Source organism: Myripristis murdjan, chromosome 15 (genome assembly GCF_902150065.1).
Source record: "Myripristis murdjan chromosome 15, fMyrMur1.1, whole genome shotgun sequence".
NCBI lineage: Eukaryota > Metazoa > Chordata > Actinopteri > Holocentriformes > Holocentridae > Myripristis > Myripristis murdjan.
Genome location: NC_043994.1, coordinates 20,408,865 through 20,427,616, shown reverse-complemented (window position 1 = coordinate 20,427,616; position 18,752 = coordinate 20,408,865). Strand labels below are relative to the sequence as shown.

At 39.0% G+C, this 18,752-nt stretch overlaps 1 protein-coding gene across 7 annotated transcripts in view; it reads left to right on the top strand.

Annotated features, from left to right (window-relative positions):
* The first annotated feature begins 3,775 nt into the window (after positions 1-3,775).
* khdrbs2 (KH domain containing, RNA binding, signal transduction associated 2) overlaps positions 3,776-18,752 on the top strand; it is a 75,989-nt gene continuing 61,012 nt past the window's right edge. For 6 of the 7 annotated variants that reach the window (XR_003929504.1, XR_003929503.1, XR_003929506.1 and 3 more), the window contains exons 1-2: positions 3,776-4,295; positions 17,011-17,138. Coding sequence is in view for 3 of the 7 variants with exons in the window: in XM_030071434.1 (XP_029927294.1) it covers positions 4,205-4,295; positions 17,011-17,138 (219 nt within the window). In the remaining 4 variants the exon portion in view is untranslated. The remainder of the gene's footprint in view (positions 4,296-17,010; positions 17,139-18,752) is intronic. The other variant, XM_030071435.1, reaches the window with a different exon arrangement.

Genomic DNA, 18,752 nt, shown 5'->3' with positions numbered 1-18,752 from the left:
GTTTATTTCCCCTTCTGATCCCGATAACAATGGATAGTACACGCCCCCCCTGGGGTCAGCTGAGGAAAAAAAAGTCAAGCTGTACTCTCGATTTAGGAATCTGTGCATATGGTTTACAAACCATGCACTCAGATTCATAATCCGTGCCCTCAGATTATGAATCCATGCTCACAGATTTGTAAACAGTGCCCTAAGATTGTTTACAAATTGGTGGGCATGGATTAGTAATCCAAGGGCGCACAGATTGCTAGACAAAGAGAACAGATTTACTTATCTCTCAGTTGAACCCAGGGGGGCTCTGTGGTATAATCCTCCTGTCCCACAGTTTACAAACTCTGATTTGTGTTGTTGCAATATTCTGTGCAGCCGCTGCACTCCGTGAGGAAACTCTATTCCGGATTGTAAAGCAAGTAAAGCAAATTAAAATTTCTTCTCTAGGCCTATGTAGGGAGCTTAAAATAAACCCTTCTTGACCTATAGATTCCGCTTTGTCATACCAAAATCCTCAATTTCTGTTCCTTGAGTGTGCTAATATTTACAATAACACACAAGCCTTTATTTTGAAAGCAAGATATCAATTTCCGGTCTGGCTTTGTCTAGCTTTACGTTGCTCGGAGGGCGGGGCTAATTGGAGCTAAAGGAAGGCTATTGGTCAAAGTTGACACCCTCCATGTCCACACAGACTGAAGAAGTGGAAGTAAAGAAAACAGGGCCATCCCTTACCCATTCTCACAAAAAATACAGAGTAAATAACCACTGAACAATTCGTAAATCAAAGTAATTGTAAAGGACACCGATTAGAAAAGAATCCATCAGTATTAACAGATTATGTCAAAAAAGTAATACAATAAAATCATACAACAAAGATATCTGATCATAAGTTGTACTTCTAGTAGGTAGATAAGAAGAGAAAAACTGAGCAAAAGAAAAGAAAAAAGAGGGGAGAAAAAACAATTAAATACATAAAAGCAATTGCTTGATTTGGTGTGAGCCACTTTGAACTTTGCAAAATTCCCCCAAAGGCACAAAACCTGGGTTGAAGTTTAAATAAGCAAATTATATGCTAAATAGGAGCAGGACAATACTATCATTTATGCTCTAAAACATTGTTTGAATATTATCTCCATCCATAAAGCAGTTATGAAACAAATGCAGAAAGCAATTATTTTAAAGAAAACACCAGTGGGAATCATTAACTTTACTCAGTTTCAAAACCAAAATGTGCACCTTTCTGCTGCAACCACTAGAGAGCTGTAAGAGTCCATCAAATCTACACCAGTACTCAACATAGATTTATTCTCATGAAGTATTCATGTTGAATGCAAATAAGTTCAGTTTCAGGTTCAAGAGGCAATCAACACATCCCTCTCAAAGTGAGGTGCAATGCTGTGATAAAGGAAAAATCTTGTCATTTCTTTGCACTGACAAACATCAAACGTGTAAATTACATCCCCTGCTCACTTGAAGCATTTAAAGGTCATGGTGAGGGTGAGGGTGCAGGTGTGTGTGTGTGTGTGTGTGTGTGTGTGTGTGTGTGTGTGTGTCTGCACGCATGAAAGTGTGTGTGTGTGTTTCAGCTCAACTTAATGTTTATTTCAGTGTTTGCTTTACTAGAAGGTTAGAAGCACCCTGCAGGATCGCAAGATTAAAGCCGACAAAAACAGCTACAAGTCATCCACATGCTCATCATTAGTGGCCACAGCAGCAGAATTATTATCATCATCACTGTCATCAACAATTTCATGGAATAAAAGGCTGCTGAGGAAGAACCAGGAGACATGAAATGCAGAGACAATACTGGTCCACTTAGGCTTGTTCAGCTGCATTAGGCTATCAAGCAGAAGAAAACCAAAATTACAGCTCAAACATGACAGCATAAAAATCAATTACTGATCAAATCAACAGTGGCAAATACATGAAAGTGTGAACTTCAGATGACACAGGCTCCTTTCAGGTCGCCTCAGCATTTCCAAAATAACATCCAGCAGCATAATGTGGCAAGAAATGCCATATATCACAGATACATTAATGTCATCAAACCAATTATATAGATGTACAAAAAAGAGAAACCTTTCAATTCTGATTTTTAATGTCATAACATGATGCGGTTATGGCAAGTGTAATATTTACCAGGATTGTTTTGAATTTGGTTTAACCTTTGAAGAGCAGAATACAGTATGACAACTTGATGTTTAATATTTTGAACACTAAAGACATTTTGAGATGTCCAGATGTCCCATGTGATCCCCGTCCCTTATCCCATACCAACACTAAGGTCAAGCAGATGTAGTGGCCATTCATCCACCAGCATCTAATGCTAAAAAAAAAAACAAAACAAAAAACTCATTTGTAGCTCTAAGTAAAGCTGTCTGTGTGCTGAGCTACTAATGACCTCTGTGAAGATTCAAGTCAGTGTCATATCTATGGGACAGGAGAGACATTTCATGTGAGCTATAGTCTCCAAAAGCATTTGTGCTGCCATTCCTGACACTACTCACATTGCTTCAAAGGGACCCAATGAGCCATTCACCTGCTGGAAAAGAATCCAATACTTTCTGGTTGTGTAATATGATTTCATAAGTTTCCACTTTTCCTGCATCTTGGCCTGACCTCATTTAGCTTCAGTTAGGCCAACTTGCATGAGATTCATGGACAGCAGGTAAAACTCTTAGATTATTCTGATTATCATACCGCATCTGTGACCACAGTGACCTTGAAAGGCAGCAGGAATTGCAACTGTGTTGGTTAAATGTCCAACAAACAATACAGCCGGCTGCTAAACATCTTATTTTGTCAAAGGATTATGCAGCTGATACTGTAAATGTGACCAAATATGCAATATTCAAGCTACATCTAATGAACACAAAGAAATAATCTTTAACTTGTGAACTTCACACCCTATTCAGGTACTATAGAACTGTTTCAAACAGTCAGCATTAAACCCCTAATTGGATCAAGGGTGCAAGAGTAGAGGTGGAACAAAAACTTTGTGATTGAGGATGGCAACCATTGTGTTTGTGCATAAGGTTTCCCTTGTGCCCTACCTATACTATATTAGGCATTTTTATTTTTGTCTATATTATCCGGTGCTGTTCATATGTATTGTTTTAATGCACTGATTTCTTCATAGGTACAATGATTTTAACTTGTGCACTGTTTATACATGTCTCAGGTGACCATTAATTTTTTTAAATACTCTCTCTACTGCCAATGTAAAGCACTTCCTGACCTATGGCTGTGAAAAGCACCATACAAATACATTTTACTTACTTACTCACTTACTTTCCTGGCACAGTGGTAATGGATACCACAGATGTGTAAAACCCAGTGGATAAATTTCACAGTTTATAGGAGAAAAAATAACAACTTTGTGATGAAACAGGGTCTACACAGACCTTTGGCCACCATACACTGTGGCTTGCCTTGTTACTGACAATATTATCCCATACTACTGTCACAGCATCGACTTACCTTTCATTATCCCCTGAGATGACTATAATATGCTCATAACTGGGACTTAAAGTGCATCTGCTGCACTCAGGAAGGGGCTTTTAAGCTTTATTAACTATATGACATTTAAATGTTTCACTGTGGCATTTGCATAGTATTCTTAATTCAGAATTCTTACAGTTTTTTACTTTTATTTTTATGGGACAATTCAAAGCAATACCACTAGTAAACTACCAATAAAGTTATCACCACTGGATGACCAACACTGGAACGCCCACTCTGGAGTTTGATTATTTCAAGGTCCAAATTGAGCACCAAACAAGTGCACCCTCAACTTTTCACGCCCTAAACGAGTCCAATGCCCATTTGCCACGGATGCGGGGACCCTCTTTGTTTTCCAGCCGCGTCCGTCCGTGAATACGGCCAATAATGTAAGTGAGGGGCGGGGAGCAGCGCGGTCTGCGGATCCAGTGTGCGAGTGAGCGTGTGGCGGAGTGCCGAGCGGAGAGAGGCAGCGGCAGTGGCGGCGGCGGCGGCGGCGGCAGAGATGGGCTCACACCTCTGAATCACACTCGCCCTCCAGTCAGGCTTCTCTGAGATCTGGGAAGACCGGCGTGTGTTTTTTTTTCCTCGGAGGGGGTTGCTTGTTGTAGCCATAAAGCCGGTTCGCTACGAGAGGTGGAGCAGTAGGGTATAGTTGCATTCCGACGCTCAGTACTCTTGTTGTCTCACCTGCACAAGCGCTGTAACAACAATGCATCAGGATAAGTACTTACCTGAGCTGGTGGCCGAGAAAGATAGCCTGGACCCCTCCTTTGTGCATGCCATGCGTCTGCTAGCAGAAGGTAAGGATGTATGTTTCCATATGTATGTTTAAGTAATCTGTTGTGAGCAGTTGCCTATTTTGTTGATCAATCCCTATTCCCCATAATGCCCGCAATAGTAAGCAGCGTTGCAGTGTGTTTTGGGAAACCTAGTGACCTTATGTGAGCTTTTGTTTATAATACATCGCCCTTGCCCCTTAGTTGATGGGTGGCAGGGATTTCATTATAGGCGACCGAATCGGGGGAAACTGTGCTTTTGCCTCCACTGCATAACTTTTCCGAGATTTTTCCTCTAACAACTGGAGAAATGCTGCGAGCAAAGAAAGTGAAGTGTGTGTAAAGTCACATGAACTACTGTTGCCTCCTCTCCTGGTTCACTGCCCTCCAAGGTCAAGCACTGACTCACGACACCCACACAGGCAAAATATTTTCAAAATCTTCATAGAGCAGTTTCTGCACCGCTTCAGAGAGATGAGATTAGGTTGTAGTTGGATGTTGTTTCATGAGCAGTGCAGGCACATGCAGCCGTTGCCTTTTGTACTAAATTTTAAAGGAGGAAAGGAAAATTAATTAGTGTAAATTAATTACATCATTGATTGGATTTAAAGTGTGCTGTTTATCCCCCATGAAAGGATACAGTTTGGACCAGCTGTTGAATCAATTCAGAAATGAGGGAGTTTATGATTTAAGCAAGGATTTTTGTCATTTGTTTTGAAACACTGCAATTTCTAATCTAATTAGTATAATTGATTCCTTTTATTAGGTTCAAATAGGCTACTGCATGTTGTCAGGAAGAGGCTCCTGCTGATATTTTGGCAAGCCTGACATGCTCCTTGAACAAAAATGAGCAACATCCTCACAAAGTGTTTCTGTGAGACTGCTTTTCAGTGTAAGCTAAAATTCAATAGTTGATTTCATTAGTTACAAAGAAACCTGCAACATGAAATATTGTAATTTTGAGGAGAATGCATTCATTCTGTTCAACATGAGATGCATCTTCAGTCTATATAGGCTCTTGTAAATGCTCCTTACAGTGAGCTGATCAAGTCGCAGAGGGAGCTAAATGCCACTGAGGCAGATGATGGGCAGACTTTCCTCTGACTCAGTGTCACGTCAACAGGGTAGAGTAATCAACCTGAACCTGCAGGCTACAGTATTCTCTCATAAGTCGCCTCGGTCTCAATCACACGCAGAGCATCTTTCACTTGTTAACAGCAAAATAATGTCTGCAAAGCAAATGGAGGAGCTCATTTAGATTACTAATTTGAGAATGATTTGCAAACAAATTAAGCCAGTGATTTGAAGTTTTTTTTTTTTTTTTTTGCATGCTCCACTGCAAATGCACATTCTGACTTTTCTTTGGTCTGAGTTTGAACAAAACACAGGCAGAAATACAATCTTAAAGAGTCAGAGACTGAATTTACCATCATGGTTTGATATTTGTATGTGTGTGTGTGTGTATGTGTATATATATATATATATATATGTGTGTGTGTGTATATATATATATATATATATATATATGTGTGTGTGTATATATATATATATGTATATATATATAAAACAAAAATCGTATCTGAAATTCTGATTTATTAACACCAGTGGCAACTTTATATTCAAGCCACTGATGATATCTCAGTGTATGACTGAAATGAAATGCTCAGATCTTACTTGTACTTGAATTTGGAGCATCTGTCAGTCTCTTGTGTCAGAGGTGTCAAATTGCAGTGAATCTGAAATCAAGGCATGTTAATGAGCGCTCTTGCCCTTTGAGCTTCCTTGCCCAAAATGTGTTGATGAAACACCTGATAATCCCACCCTTGTGGCTAATTGTGATGCATATCGGATCATCTGTCATCACAGTACACTTTGCCAAATTTACTCAAGGCTGAGTCACATGCCCGGGATGCAATCACGGCAGTAGAAAGTGTCCTAATCATATCTGTCACAGTGAACCGCTTTTAAATTACTGTTGTGCGCTCTTCCTGTCCAGCGATCCCAGTGGAACTACACAGAATTTTCTTGCTGATCTATAAATGTCATTTATTTAGTTGTCTATTTTGTCATTCATTCATTCATTCATATATGTATCTGATTGGTTAGTTGATTAGTCAGTAAGTTGATAGCAGATGCCATCCACATCCTTGTACAAATAGTTTTGTCCCCCCCCCACCCCCACCCCACACACACACACACACACACACACACCCCCCCAGTAATAACAGCTCATTATATGGTACAGTACAATTAAATATAATGCAGTTCAGTAACCAGAACATTAGCATTCACTGTCCTGTGAGGTATTCAGTTTGCAGAGAACGCTGACTGTGTGGATCATGCACAACAATCAGTATAATAAACTGTCAGTAGTAATGCCAACTGTGAAAGCAAGGTGTTCAAGATACTCAGCTGTGAGCGGCATGTAAAACAACTTTCAGATTTTAATGATAGGCACTCCATTGTTATCACCTTCCTCAGTGCATGCTCATGGATAGGTCAACACAAAGAATATGCACACCACACCGTAGAGAGATGATACACAGATGATGTTCAAACCCTGCACATCAGTGGGCAGCAAGATAAACAGCATTCATAGATTCATATATTCACTGCTCTTTATCACTGAATAGCTAAGCGTGCTGTCCTGCATTATTAACATCTTGCACAATAGTAAACAGCATAAAAACGTGATTTTCACCATGGTCTGATTTAGCAGCTGACTATATGGAATCAACTACTGTATTTAATTTATGTTGCCTCTAAATTCAGTCGTGTTTTATCGAGCAGATTCAAAGCTGTTTGGTCAAACTCGTCCATGCCTCTTTGAATTCTCTTTCTCATGGTAGCAGTGAAGTATTCGGCAAGAGCAACAGATCCTCTTTATCGCTTCTATAATAGTAATGATAATAATAATAATGATACAGAAGTTTATTTTAATAGCCATTGCGAAGTGCTAAAGGCAGCACAATAAATAAAAAAACATCAAGATGAACAACAAAAATGCGAGAATTTTTATCCATCAAAACGTTATAGATTCATTTTCACCAGTCTTACCACCTTTCGCCGTTACAGCCCCAGGCAACTTGGGTCTTTGAAACTGTGATTGGCTCCAAAATCAGCCCATTTGAAATTGTGAGGATGTGAATGTGAGGTGAATCATTGATCGAAATGACGGATGCAGGCTGTAAGGCTACGGTTAAAGATAAAACAGTGAGCTGAAATTCGGTCATCAAACAAATTTAAGCCAAATGTCCAGCAACATGCCAGTCTGCCTTTCCACCGCAATTGGTGTTACACTTTAATTTGGTTCTGAGGCAAATAGTTACTTGAGAAGATGGCTGAAGTCAGAGCCAATAAAAGAGCCAGCAGTTCTCTGGGCGAGACTGAACTGCATGCCATGTTGTCCAGTCTTGACCAGAAAACTGATGGGATGCCCATTAAGGTGGAAAGCAAAGCAGACAGAGAGGTGGAGGGGAGAAGACTGATGGACAAGGAAAGGAACACTGAACAGGCTTTCAAGGAAATAAAGTCTATGCTGTTTTTATAGATTAAGAGTGAAGAGTTTAGCGTGTTAAACTTTGCTTTTTTCCCTGCATTTTACATGTAGATGCTCTCAGATCAAGTTTACGCTGTTACCAGGCACTTAGACAATGCATAACTGCAACGCTGCTGGTCATTTGTGTTCTCACAAGTGTTTGTGGGCAGAGCAACAGTGCAAACAAAGCTGTGAGAGATTTGAATGATGCAGGCTTCTCCAAACAAAAGATAAGCATAGAAATTGAAGCTGAAATGTGAGCAAAAAACAACAACAAAAAGCACTTGGTCATTCGATAATGCCATTACCTGTCACCGTGATTAATTAGTTGGAAGAGCAAAGTTGCAGAAAAAATAAAAAGTGGGAAGGAAATTCAGCACAAAATGGTTCACAAAAAGATTCAAGAGGTTAAAAATGTGTTGTAGGCAGTGGTTTTAAAGATGGGGATGATTTTGCCAGCAAAATGTCGTCAGTCAGGGCATACAAAATCCTAGAGGCTCAGACAGCAACGGCTCCAACACTTTTGGTCTTTAGCTGAGACTTGAGCTTAGACTGGCAAGAAGAGCTTCCACTGATGTGAAAAATCACTCAGTTAAAGCTCAAAACAACTCTTTAATGTACATTTACCCATACTACTTACTGTGTCAGAGCATTTACAGGTTAACAGTTTTGCACTGGGTATGATTGGCTCTGTGAATAAATAAATATTGTTTTCTTTTCTTTTTTTTAATTTACAGAATAAAAGTCTAGCTCAGGTGTTTTTTTTCAGCATAGGGCACAAACTGACTCAATTCTCTGGCAGTCCAGGTGTTTTGGGGTCCCAGAGCATAAAAATATATGTAACAGTGTGAAATCCACCAACCAAGGCATAGCATTAAAAAAATAATAATAAAAAAAAATCTTGTAATAAAGGGATCATTGAACTGCACAGCAAGTTTTAGCTCAGCAACAGCCAGGTTAATGGAGTTAATGGAAAACAAAGATAAGAGATATTAAAATGAGAGGCTGATGGTTAATCTCTCATTTTAAGGAGATAAACAGATAAAAGTCAAAGGAAAGCAAGAAAGACACCCCACTGTTCCACAAAAAGTGCTTTTTTTTATTGAAATGTATGCCTCCTTTCAAGACACAAATGCATATTACAAGGCACACACACACTTCCCGACCTATCACATTAAAAACTTATACAAAAAGGCATATCTCACCTTACATGTTTAATTTGACAGTTGGTTTGCAGTACAGCACAGCTCCCTCCATACTCTGGGTATTTCTCTGAATTCATAATATCAAATTTTCATTACATTTTCAGCTGATCCAACGTTGAAGGGCCTTTTCATTTTCTTGCAATGACCCAACTCGCAGTAGTGGTAGATAAACACCACCTCAAGTGGTGTGGCCTATCAAAAGGTCACAAAAATTACATTTCAGGAAAGAGACATGAGAGACATTGCATTACATTTTAGGCATTTACTCGACACTCTTACAAAGAGTGACTTACAATGAGTGTAACAGTCGAATAAGATTAAATTCCAAGGTCACAGACATTTCAAGCAATAAAAATGAGTGTATGAGTCAAAGCTGCACCTCTCAGACATGAGATATAAGATATCAGATCATATTACCGTGCCTCTTGAATGTTCACATTCAACAGGAAAGTGCTAAGTAAAGAAATAAGAGCCAGGCAGAAATGGGATTTTTTTTTGGAAAAGAAAAAGAAAACAACAAGAGCAAGATCAGGTGCAAGTGAACAAGGAATGATGACAGCAAGTGTTTAATGCAAATGCAGCATTGCTGTAATGATGATAGATCATTTGAACAAATGTGTTATGTATAGCTGTTTTGCATATGCTGTGTACACACTAAACACACTTGGTAAGTCTCTTTTAGTTGAGTTGGTAGGAGCAGATGTGAAGTGACTTCCAGCCTGCCATAGCTATGTATTTCATCCTATCACCTGTTCAGCACTAATGAAGCTATTAATAAAACAAGGTAACAATAAATGTGTCCTCACAAAGGTTTAAGTCCCTTTCAGCCAATCAGGAACCAAAAAGTTGCCTCATTTTGACCCATAATTCCTGCACACTCTGGGGCCAATCAGTGTCTTTTTGTGTAATCTGATCTGTGGTGGCTGAAACATTGCCTGTGACACATGGACAAACAAACAAATGCCATGAGACTTATTTAATTGTGGGACACACCTCTCTTTCCCCTTTTAGGAAAACCACCAAACTTTTGGTTGTAAAATTTGATTAGTTGCTATTACTAGATTTTATGTCGTTATGTCACGGACCTGTGGGGAATTCTGTTGTTCAGGCTTACTTTTACTCAGTCTCTGCTGAGAGCTAATTAAATCCATCAGCCTCTGCATTTTTCTGTGAACCCCACTGTGCTTATATCTATTATCCAACATAACTGTTTTTTCCCAACAAAGAGGCGTTGAAACCCTAGAAGAGTAAAGTCAGGAAGCCAGTTTGACCAAAATCGGGGCCGAAAAAAATCCAGGACTGAAAAACACTGATAATTGCCAAACATCTTAATTTAGTCATTATATACCTTCAACTTACTCATCAATATCACTGTGTAATAATATATTGTAACCAGCACAAAAAAATGAAAATCTATAAGCTGATTTTTGAAAAACACTGGGTTTGTTTGCCAGTTTAGCTGGCAAACAGACCCATTAAATTAAATAATTAAATACTAAGTCATGGATAAGAAGTAAGAACAAACAGTGGAAATGCATCAGCCCGTGGGTATCACACACCTTGGCTGGATAAAAAAATATTAACATACATCAATAAGAATGGAAAAACCTGAGCAGCAGCCATGTGGCAAAATACTTTGTGACGCTCCACTGTTCTCATGTTGCACTCCTGACTTTGACAACATTTCTCATCCCTGCTGGGCTGCGAACAACTGCAATAAATAAATTATTGAATCTTCAACATGATGACAACATGCATGATTTGCTTGCTGTCGAATATGTAATTTGCATGACTAGTATTCAGTTCAGAATCCATTGTCCATACACCAGAGAATTAAGATGATGCTGAAATTAGATTCCAGATTTAATACTTTATTGCCGTTTCAACAATTAGATGTTATTGGCCTCAGTGCAGCTCAGGCAAAAAGGTAATTAGACATCTTTTAGTGTATTTGCTCCCATCCTGTCCGGTTTTCCAAGAACTGTACAAGTTCAGGTGGTAATGAAATACAAAGAAAACTAGAAAAGGAACATTTCCTGAAGAAAGTGTGTGTGTGTGTGTGTTTTAGTGTTTTGTGTTTGTCATTATGAGGGTGTGTGTGATTGATCAGCATGTCAGTTTCTACCATGTACAGCTGCTGATTTTCAAATACAAGATGTGGATGATTGACTTCCATGTATTTTTTAAACTACTAAACCATACATGTTATCAATATGACAGTGTGCGCCTTTCATCAGCATGGCTTCCTGAGTATTTAGAAATTTGAAGGGAGTTTCTACTGTGTACAGTTGCTGACTTACAAATACAGTGGGAGTGGATGGAGAGTCATTGGCTTACATGTATTTCATAACTCTTAAAACATAAATGTCATCAGTATGAGATTCTGGAATTTTGATTGGCATACCGTGCTGAACATTTGGAAATCTGCACTGCATTGTATGTATGGGTTTTATGACAATCAGTGAAGCCCATAAATACAATGGGAGTGGACTGGATTTCATTGACTGTCATGTATTTTATAACTCATAAACTAGTGACTGTACATGTTTGATCAGCATGCCATACTGAGCATTTAAAAGTTGAAAGGAGTTTCTACTGAATGCTGTTCAAATACGGATATATATGGAAGTGGATGTGGCTTTATTGACTACCATGTATTTTAGAACTCATAAACCATACGTCATCAATATGAAAGTGTGCACGTTTCATCAGCATGTTTTACAGAGCATTGAGAAATTTAAATGAGGTTTTACTATACATAGAAGCTGACATAAATACAATGGAGGTCTATGTAATGATATTTAAAGGATTTTTTAAAGACTTTTTTTGCTACCTATCTCCTACAGTGTTTATGCTCGTGAGACATTCCGTATGTCAAACCCTGCAGAATTCATTGTAGATGTGTCATCTATTTCTAAATCTGCAATAACTCTTCTAATATGCAAATGTATGCAAATCTGAATGCGCATAAATCTACACATAATTCCACATGGTTCGATAAGTGAGCGGTAGCCTATGTGTCGGTTGAACAGTTTTTGAGTCACAGACGAGTAAAGAGACGTATAGAATAATAAGATATATGTAAGAGAACATCAGTTATCTTGCATAATTCAAATATTAAGGGCCTGTGTGTGACTGTGTCTTTCTTTGTTTGATGTGCCCATGTAATCAGACAGAGGATAATTAGATCGATTTTTGGTCCTGTTGAGATTTCAAGATAAAAGAAATACCATTCAACAGACAGAAGAAATCTGTGAATAATTTAACCATCTGCAGCCCTCAGAAAATGCTATATATTTTTTGGCTCTTATGCCCTTTGTTACATTCAGTCACATAGCTGTAATTTTTTAATAAGACATATAATGTTATAATCACTCAAAGAAGTACTGGGTGGCTGTTAAAGAATTATGTAATGCAAAACCAACCCACAGTATAAAGCAGTAGCTCTCTATCTCTGCCTCTGTCACTGTAATTTGACAGAATTTTAATGTTTATGGTTTGTGTTATTGAGCTGCCTTCGCCTGTAAAAATGGAGAAAATTAAATTAGCAGTGAAAGTACTGATCTTTTAAAGACCATTTGAAAACATGTGAATACATTTCGTTGATTATGATTGTTAACTTGGTTAAATTTAATTCCTGTAAGTGAACAATGCATTTCCATCAGCAAAGTTAAGTAAAGGTTAAGCAGAGTTAAGAAAATAAATATACCTATGAATTGTTTGTCAACTGGAGCATATATTAGGTATCAGCCTAACTAATTCTAATGAATACTGAATGGTCTGTAATACTTTGAGCTTGATTAGCATACTGTGTTTTAGCTTGCTATTTCATTGCTTTTGTATTTTCTTTTTTTTTTTTTTTTTTGTTTGTTTGAAGCCATCTCTGGATCATTATTTTAATTACCCCTCTACCTAAGTTGGATCAAACTATATAGTATAATCATGAATAAAGCAAATAAGCAGATGAGATGAGTGGACAAGTATGTGGTACACACTCTACCAAGTGAGCCACCGGAGCGCCGCGGACATCAAAATTTGTAATGAGTGCATATGAAGGCTTGAATTCAGTTTGACGACATTTGAGCATAATATATCGTGAAAATTTAAAAGTGTGGAGGACAAAAGAACACCAAACGTCTTGAGTCTGTGTTTATGCTCCGTGGTGCAGCAGACCAAAGCACATACTTAACCTTTAGCCACGGAAGACTGAGTGCGCACTCTTGCTATTTTTTTCAGGAACACCTTCGCTCTTGCACTTGCACTCATTTGCGTGGTAACTGCCCGGTACAACCTCAATCTTTTACTCTTGGCTACTGAGCAGCTCCACTGAAGCAGTTTGGTTTGTGCAACAGAAAGATCAGGCACCTTAATGGCAGTCCACCCCACCCCCCAACACACACATAGACACACACACACACACACACAGCATTCTCCCTCAGTGTGAGGATTGAAGGCAGTGACCTTCGAAGCACAATCTCTTCTCTGATCATAAGGCTCCCATTGCCTGCTACCCCAGTTGTAATGATGTGAGTTTGAATGTTTCTGCAGATTAATATAGGCTGCCCTCAGCTCCCTCCTCTCTCTTTCACCCAACACACCCGTAATGATGGGCTGCCTATCAGAACAAAGGTGCTTGCCTCTTATCTACTGTTCCACAGAGTATAATGTTCTTTATGGTCTATAAAAGCAGCTGTACTACACACAAATAATATTAATATGATCAATATAAAAAGAAAACACCTCGATATGGAAACATATCCTTTAGCAAAGTTCTCTCCCAAAGCCAGAAACTCTGAATTTGTGAGAATTCAAGAAAAAAAAATGCAACTGGAGATCAGCTGTGAACTTGACGAGTGTTTGTTTTCACTTTTACCAAATGGGCTTCAATTGACTGTACTGCTGCCCAAATGAACATGAAAATGTACCCTGATTGCTGGGAAATTTGCATTTGGTGCTGTCAGTGTGCTCACAAATCCAGTCTCCACTGCTGCAGGATTTGTCTTTTCACTCTGTTTAAAAGTAACTCTCTCAACCGTCCCGAATGATAAAAAGAAAAAAAAAATAATAACGTTTCCTGCCAGTAAATATTTTTCATATCTTTAAGGTCACTGTGCAGTTCGCTGCCTAACAAGCAGCACTGCTTCAAAATATACATGTATTTGCATCTCTTCTACAGTAGCTTTGCAGTGAGGAACAAAAAGTGCACTATTGTGCTTGATTTATCTTTCGAGGGCAGACCACATAAATGCCATTTTTTTTAAAGCATATTTTGTAAGCTGCCACTCTCCTGGGACAGCTGGTAAAACAGAGTACCACAGTGTATGGACTCAGCAGGTTGCAGGGAATAAGAGGTCAGGGAGGTCTTTCTAACAATTTACCTCAAGGTTTAGCAAGCCCTTTTGGGGATTGTCTACACCCAGTGCCAGGTAGTGGCTTGAATAAGTATTACCTTCTCACTGAGTTCACTTGCTTTACCTGATATAGTCCTTCAAGCACAACCTCACTTGGATATGTGAAAATAATTTTAATAAAAGTGCTTTTGGAAATGACACGAGCCTGCAGGACCTGTTAACAATATAATGTCAGATTACAATGGCACCATAAAGAGGCCCTCAGACATATAAACTAAAACTCCTGCTTCAGTAAATAGCTCAGAGGATCTTTACAGTAGTTATGCCTCCACATTGCCCACCATATGGCAGTGATTCACACACATATCCCTTATTACTGAGAGGCATTTTTAAACATTCACTCACTTGCTGTGCCTCCCATTTTGGTGTCTTCTAATTTTGAGATCAGTTTGGCAGCTTGTGTGAGAGACATTTGTGAGAAACAGGGGAAAAAAGAGGAGACAGTGTGTTCCAATTTAAAGGATCGTCTTACGACAAGTCACGATCAAAGTGATTTTGTCATGCTGAGAGCAATTCATGCAGCTCAGGCGTTTTTGAAGTGGTAGCATTTTTGGAACCCAGGTCGACTCAATAGACAATAGCACTATCAAACAAAAGTCCTTAATTCTCTGTATAAAACTGAAACTATCAGCCATCAAAAACTGTAATGAGTAAATGTCAGAGCTGCTTGGAAGCGAGGGATCATTAAGCCAGATCTATGGATGGCCAGAGGGTCACATAAAAGAAAAACTACCTAAAAAGGACCAGTCACTGGGATCATAAACCAGAACATTATTTCAACCTGACACTAGAAATTTGTAATATGTCCACACAGAAACTTCTGAGACTTCAGAGACTCTCTGTGGATTCACTCTGTGGAGCTACTTACTGGTATTACTTACCAGTAAGTTACATTCACCTGTCAACAGTTGGAGACAGAGGAGAAATATTGCTACTAGAACAAATTAAATTTACAACAATATGTCATCAAGTTACATTATAAAAAAAACTTAAGCCATTATCATTCACCAAACTTTTGGTCCATAATGAAATGTGAACACACACCCGCCTAAGAGAGTGACTCTGGCACACTGTGCTCTTGCACATAATGTAATTTCTCTATTAATGATCGTTTCAGCATTAAAACCTTCCTCAGAGTGCAAATTTCATCAGTATTCTGATGAAGGCTTTAATACCAAAACAGAATACAGATCAAAATAGGATACAAACTTCATCAGTATGCTGATGAAGGTTTTAATACAGATATGTTAATTAACAAAGAAATTATTATATGCACGGGCAATGTGCACTGCAATGTCACTCTCTTTGGGCAGGTCTGCTTCTAGGTTCCTGTGCAGCCGTAGAAGTTTTTTGTTGGATGTGCAAAATTTTCTGTGTTTCCATAATGAAATGTCCAAATGGCCAGAGACGATAACAAAATACTACCACACTCACACGCGCGCACACACACACACACACACACACACACACACTTGCCTCTGCATTGTGAACCAAAAGGCAGCCCATCCATTTTAACCTCACAGCTTTGTCCATTGACCTTGACAGTTCAGATGTTGGTGAATTGCTCTTGTCTAAATTAACTGTTGGGTCTGAGGAGAGGAGCTCGCCCAAGGACAGTGCCTTGTTCTCTCTGTCATGTTCAGGTCTGTCTTCTGTTGTCCAGCAAGTGTGCAGCAGGTTCATAATTCTTTATTCCAGTGAGTATTAATTAGTGCATGACAGAGAGAGTCCTCCCCTAGGTGCACAAGTGATCGCTTTATTTCTTAACGCTTCACCATATTGTCGGTGTGCACATTCAGCTCAACTGCTGGGAAATGCATCAGACAAGAAATATCACTGTTCTGGGTGTTGTGGGACTGTGCAGCTTGACTGTGTCGACCAGGCTGGTACAATATGCTGTACCAAACAGTTAATATCCACCTCTCATCTCTCATCTTCTTGCAATAAGGCTGGGGACACAGTCAGGGATTGTCGGGCCAATTTACAAAAGAGTAACCCGTCCTGCGAATCGGCAAAGATTATCTGGTAGCATGTGGGGGTTTCAGATTAAATCTTTATCACGTTGATTGACTCGCGGACTGATCCCAACCACCCCAATAATATCACATGTTTCATATGTACAAGCTGACGTCTGCGGTGATGCCGAACAAGTCAGCTGGCATGTCATGATCAGAGATTTATTCAAGAGCAGAGATGACCCGTAGCCAATCATGTGTCATGTTGAATCATAGCAGCTCCTTTGAGATTACAGGTCCTGATGTCGGTGATGTATCAGACAAGTGCAAAACACCCCATCTTCTAATTATTTAATGTGAGCATATGTACTGTACATGTGAGAGAAAAGGAGGGGGGGGGGTCATGAAATGATTGTGATGCAATGTTTTAAAAATCTGCAGGGAATTAAAAGCTTCTAATGTGTCCCTAGCCTAAGAGTACCTTTGGTTATCATAGTGCAGTTAGCGTCAAAGCAGACTTTGATGATATCTGTGTTCAGCTGAGTTTCGTTCTGCCAAGTCACTTCAATGCACTCGACTAATTAAGAGTCTTGTTATCTCTTTTTTTTTTATTATTTTGTTTTGCTCCAGAAATCGGGAAGTATGAGGGTGATGAATTGAGAAAAGATGGCAACATGAAGAAGTACCTAGATATCATCAGTAATAAAAATATCAAGCTGTCCGAAAGAGTCCTCATTCCTGTCCAACAGTATCCAAAGGTAAGGGAAGCAGCCCAGACCAATCACACTACACCTGCTCGGGCCCTGTGTTTCCTTGTTTTTTGTTTTGTTTTATGTCTTCTGAAACCACTTGACAGATAAATGGAATTTTGCTTTACTTCTTTCGGCTTTTTGTTCCATCAGTGGAAGTTTCACCACGGCAGTTTTAGGAGACACTGGAAAACTGCCTGATTTCAAGCAACGATTTACAATGTCGCGCACACCCAATTACACCGTCTAACACCTCTTGAAAAAACAGCGTTGGTTTGAGGTCGAGAGAGCATGTGGAGGATCTGAACCTTGATGTAATTTTTACGCAGCTCTGATTCGATGACAGCACAAAAAGCATCTATTTTCCTGTTCGGTCTGTGGAATGAGAGCTACGCCATATCGGAGGTTGTATATATGCTTTTTTTTTAAATATTGCAGAATGCGGTTAGGTGCTTCAGCTTGTCATTTGGCAGGAGAGGCTTTAACAGGCGGTCAGTGGTGCAGAATAGTTACTGTGGGATTTTTTGTTAAAAATGTTTTGATTTGTGATTTGGGAATACAGATTTGTTGTAGTTGTTAATGCTTTTGAAGATGTGATGAATAAGTAGCTTTAGGTGCATCCAAGTTTTCTCTTTAATTGACGTGTTAGTATTTTGCCAAGGCATTGCTGTGGCTAGAAGTTTGTTTTTACTTCTTTTCTGAGGCAACAATGTCAAGGCGGTATCTTAATCTAAAATTGAACTTGTCAGCCTTGTCATGTATACTTCAGGATGTGTCTGAAAATGGTAGTTGTAACAGTAAGTGTGGACATGGCAGCAACGGATGCAGCACTGTCAAGCGCACCTTCATTTTGCATTCTCCACTTGCCCATAGAGCACAAATCTCTAAGTAAAACACAAAGTGATGGTCAGCTGTAGCAACTTCAACAGAAGAATCAATCTCAGTGTTTAAACCGTGGAGATGACCAGATCAAAAGTGTGTCCTTGGCTGTATGCTGATCTGTTCACATGTCGTACAAAATTGCAGAATGCAAGAGCGCCATAAATTTCCTAGCTTTACAATCTGCAGAGTCATCTATATGGAAAATAACTATTTATTAAAATCTTGTCACGGTTGGTAATACAGATACACAGTAGCTCAGACAGCTCAGGTACCAAGGAGACAGTTTCATTTTGGAGCTTTATGACTGATGTTTATGCCTCAAAACCACACACACAATTTCCAAACGGGGGAGAAGTTACTAAAATTTATATTTTTGCAACTAAAAGTATCTAAGAAAATAGTAGTGGCTCCTCTTCTTATCTTTCCTATATAAAAAGGGTGAAAGAAATTATATTTAGGGGTCAGTAGTTACATTTAACAGAGTCACCACATCTGTGCTATTTCAGTTTAAAAGATAAAATCCAGTTTCGGCTGACAGATTAGATCAATTACAATAAAGTAAACTAATAAGTGCTGTCACTTTCAGCAAAACCATCCTTAGAGTTTCATTACATTTCTTGCTCAATGGCACGTGAGCTAAATTGTAAATGTTCTGTATCTTAATGTGATATCATTATCGGATTGATGGGGAATTTTCTAGCAGTCCTCTGATCCAGGCAGCCTGACATTGTACACTGGTTT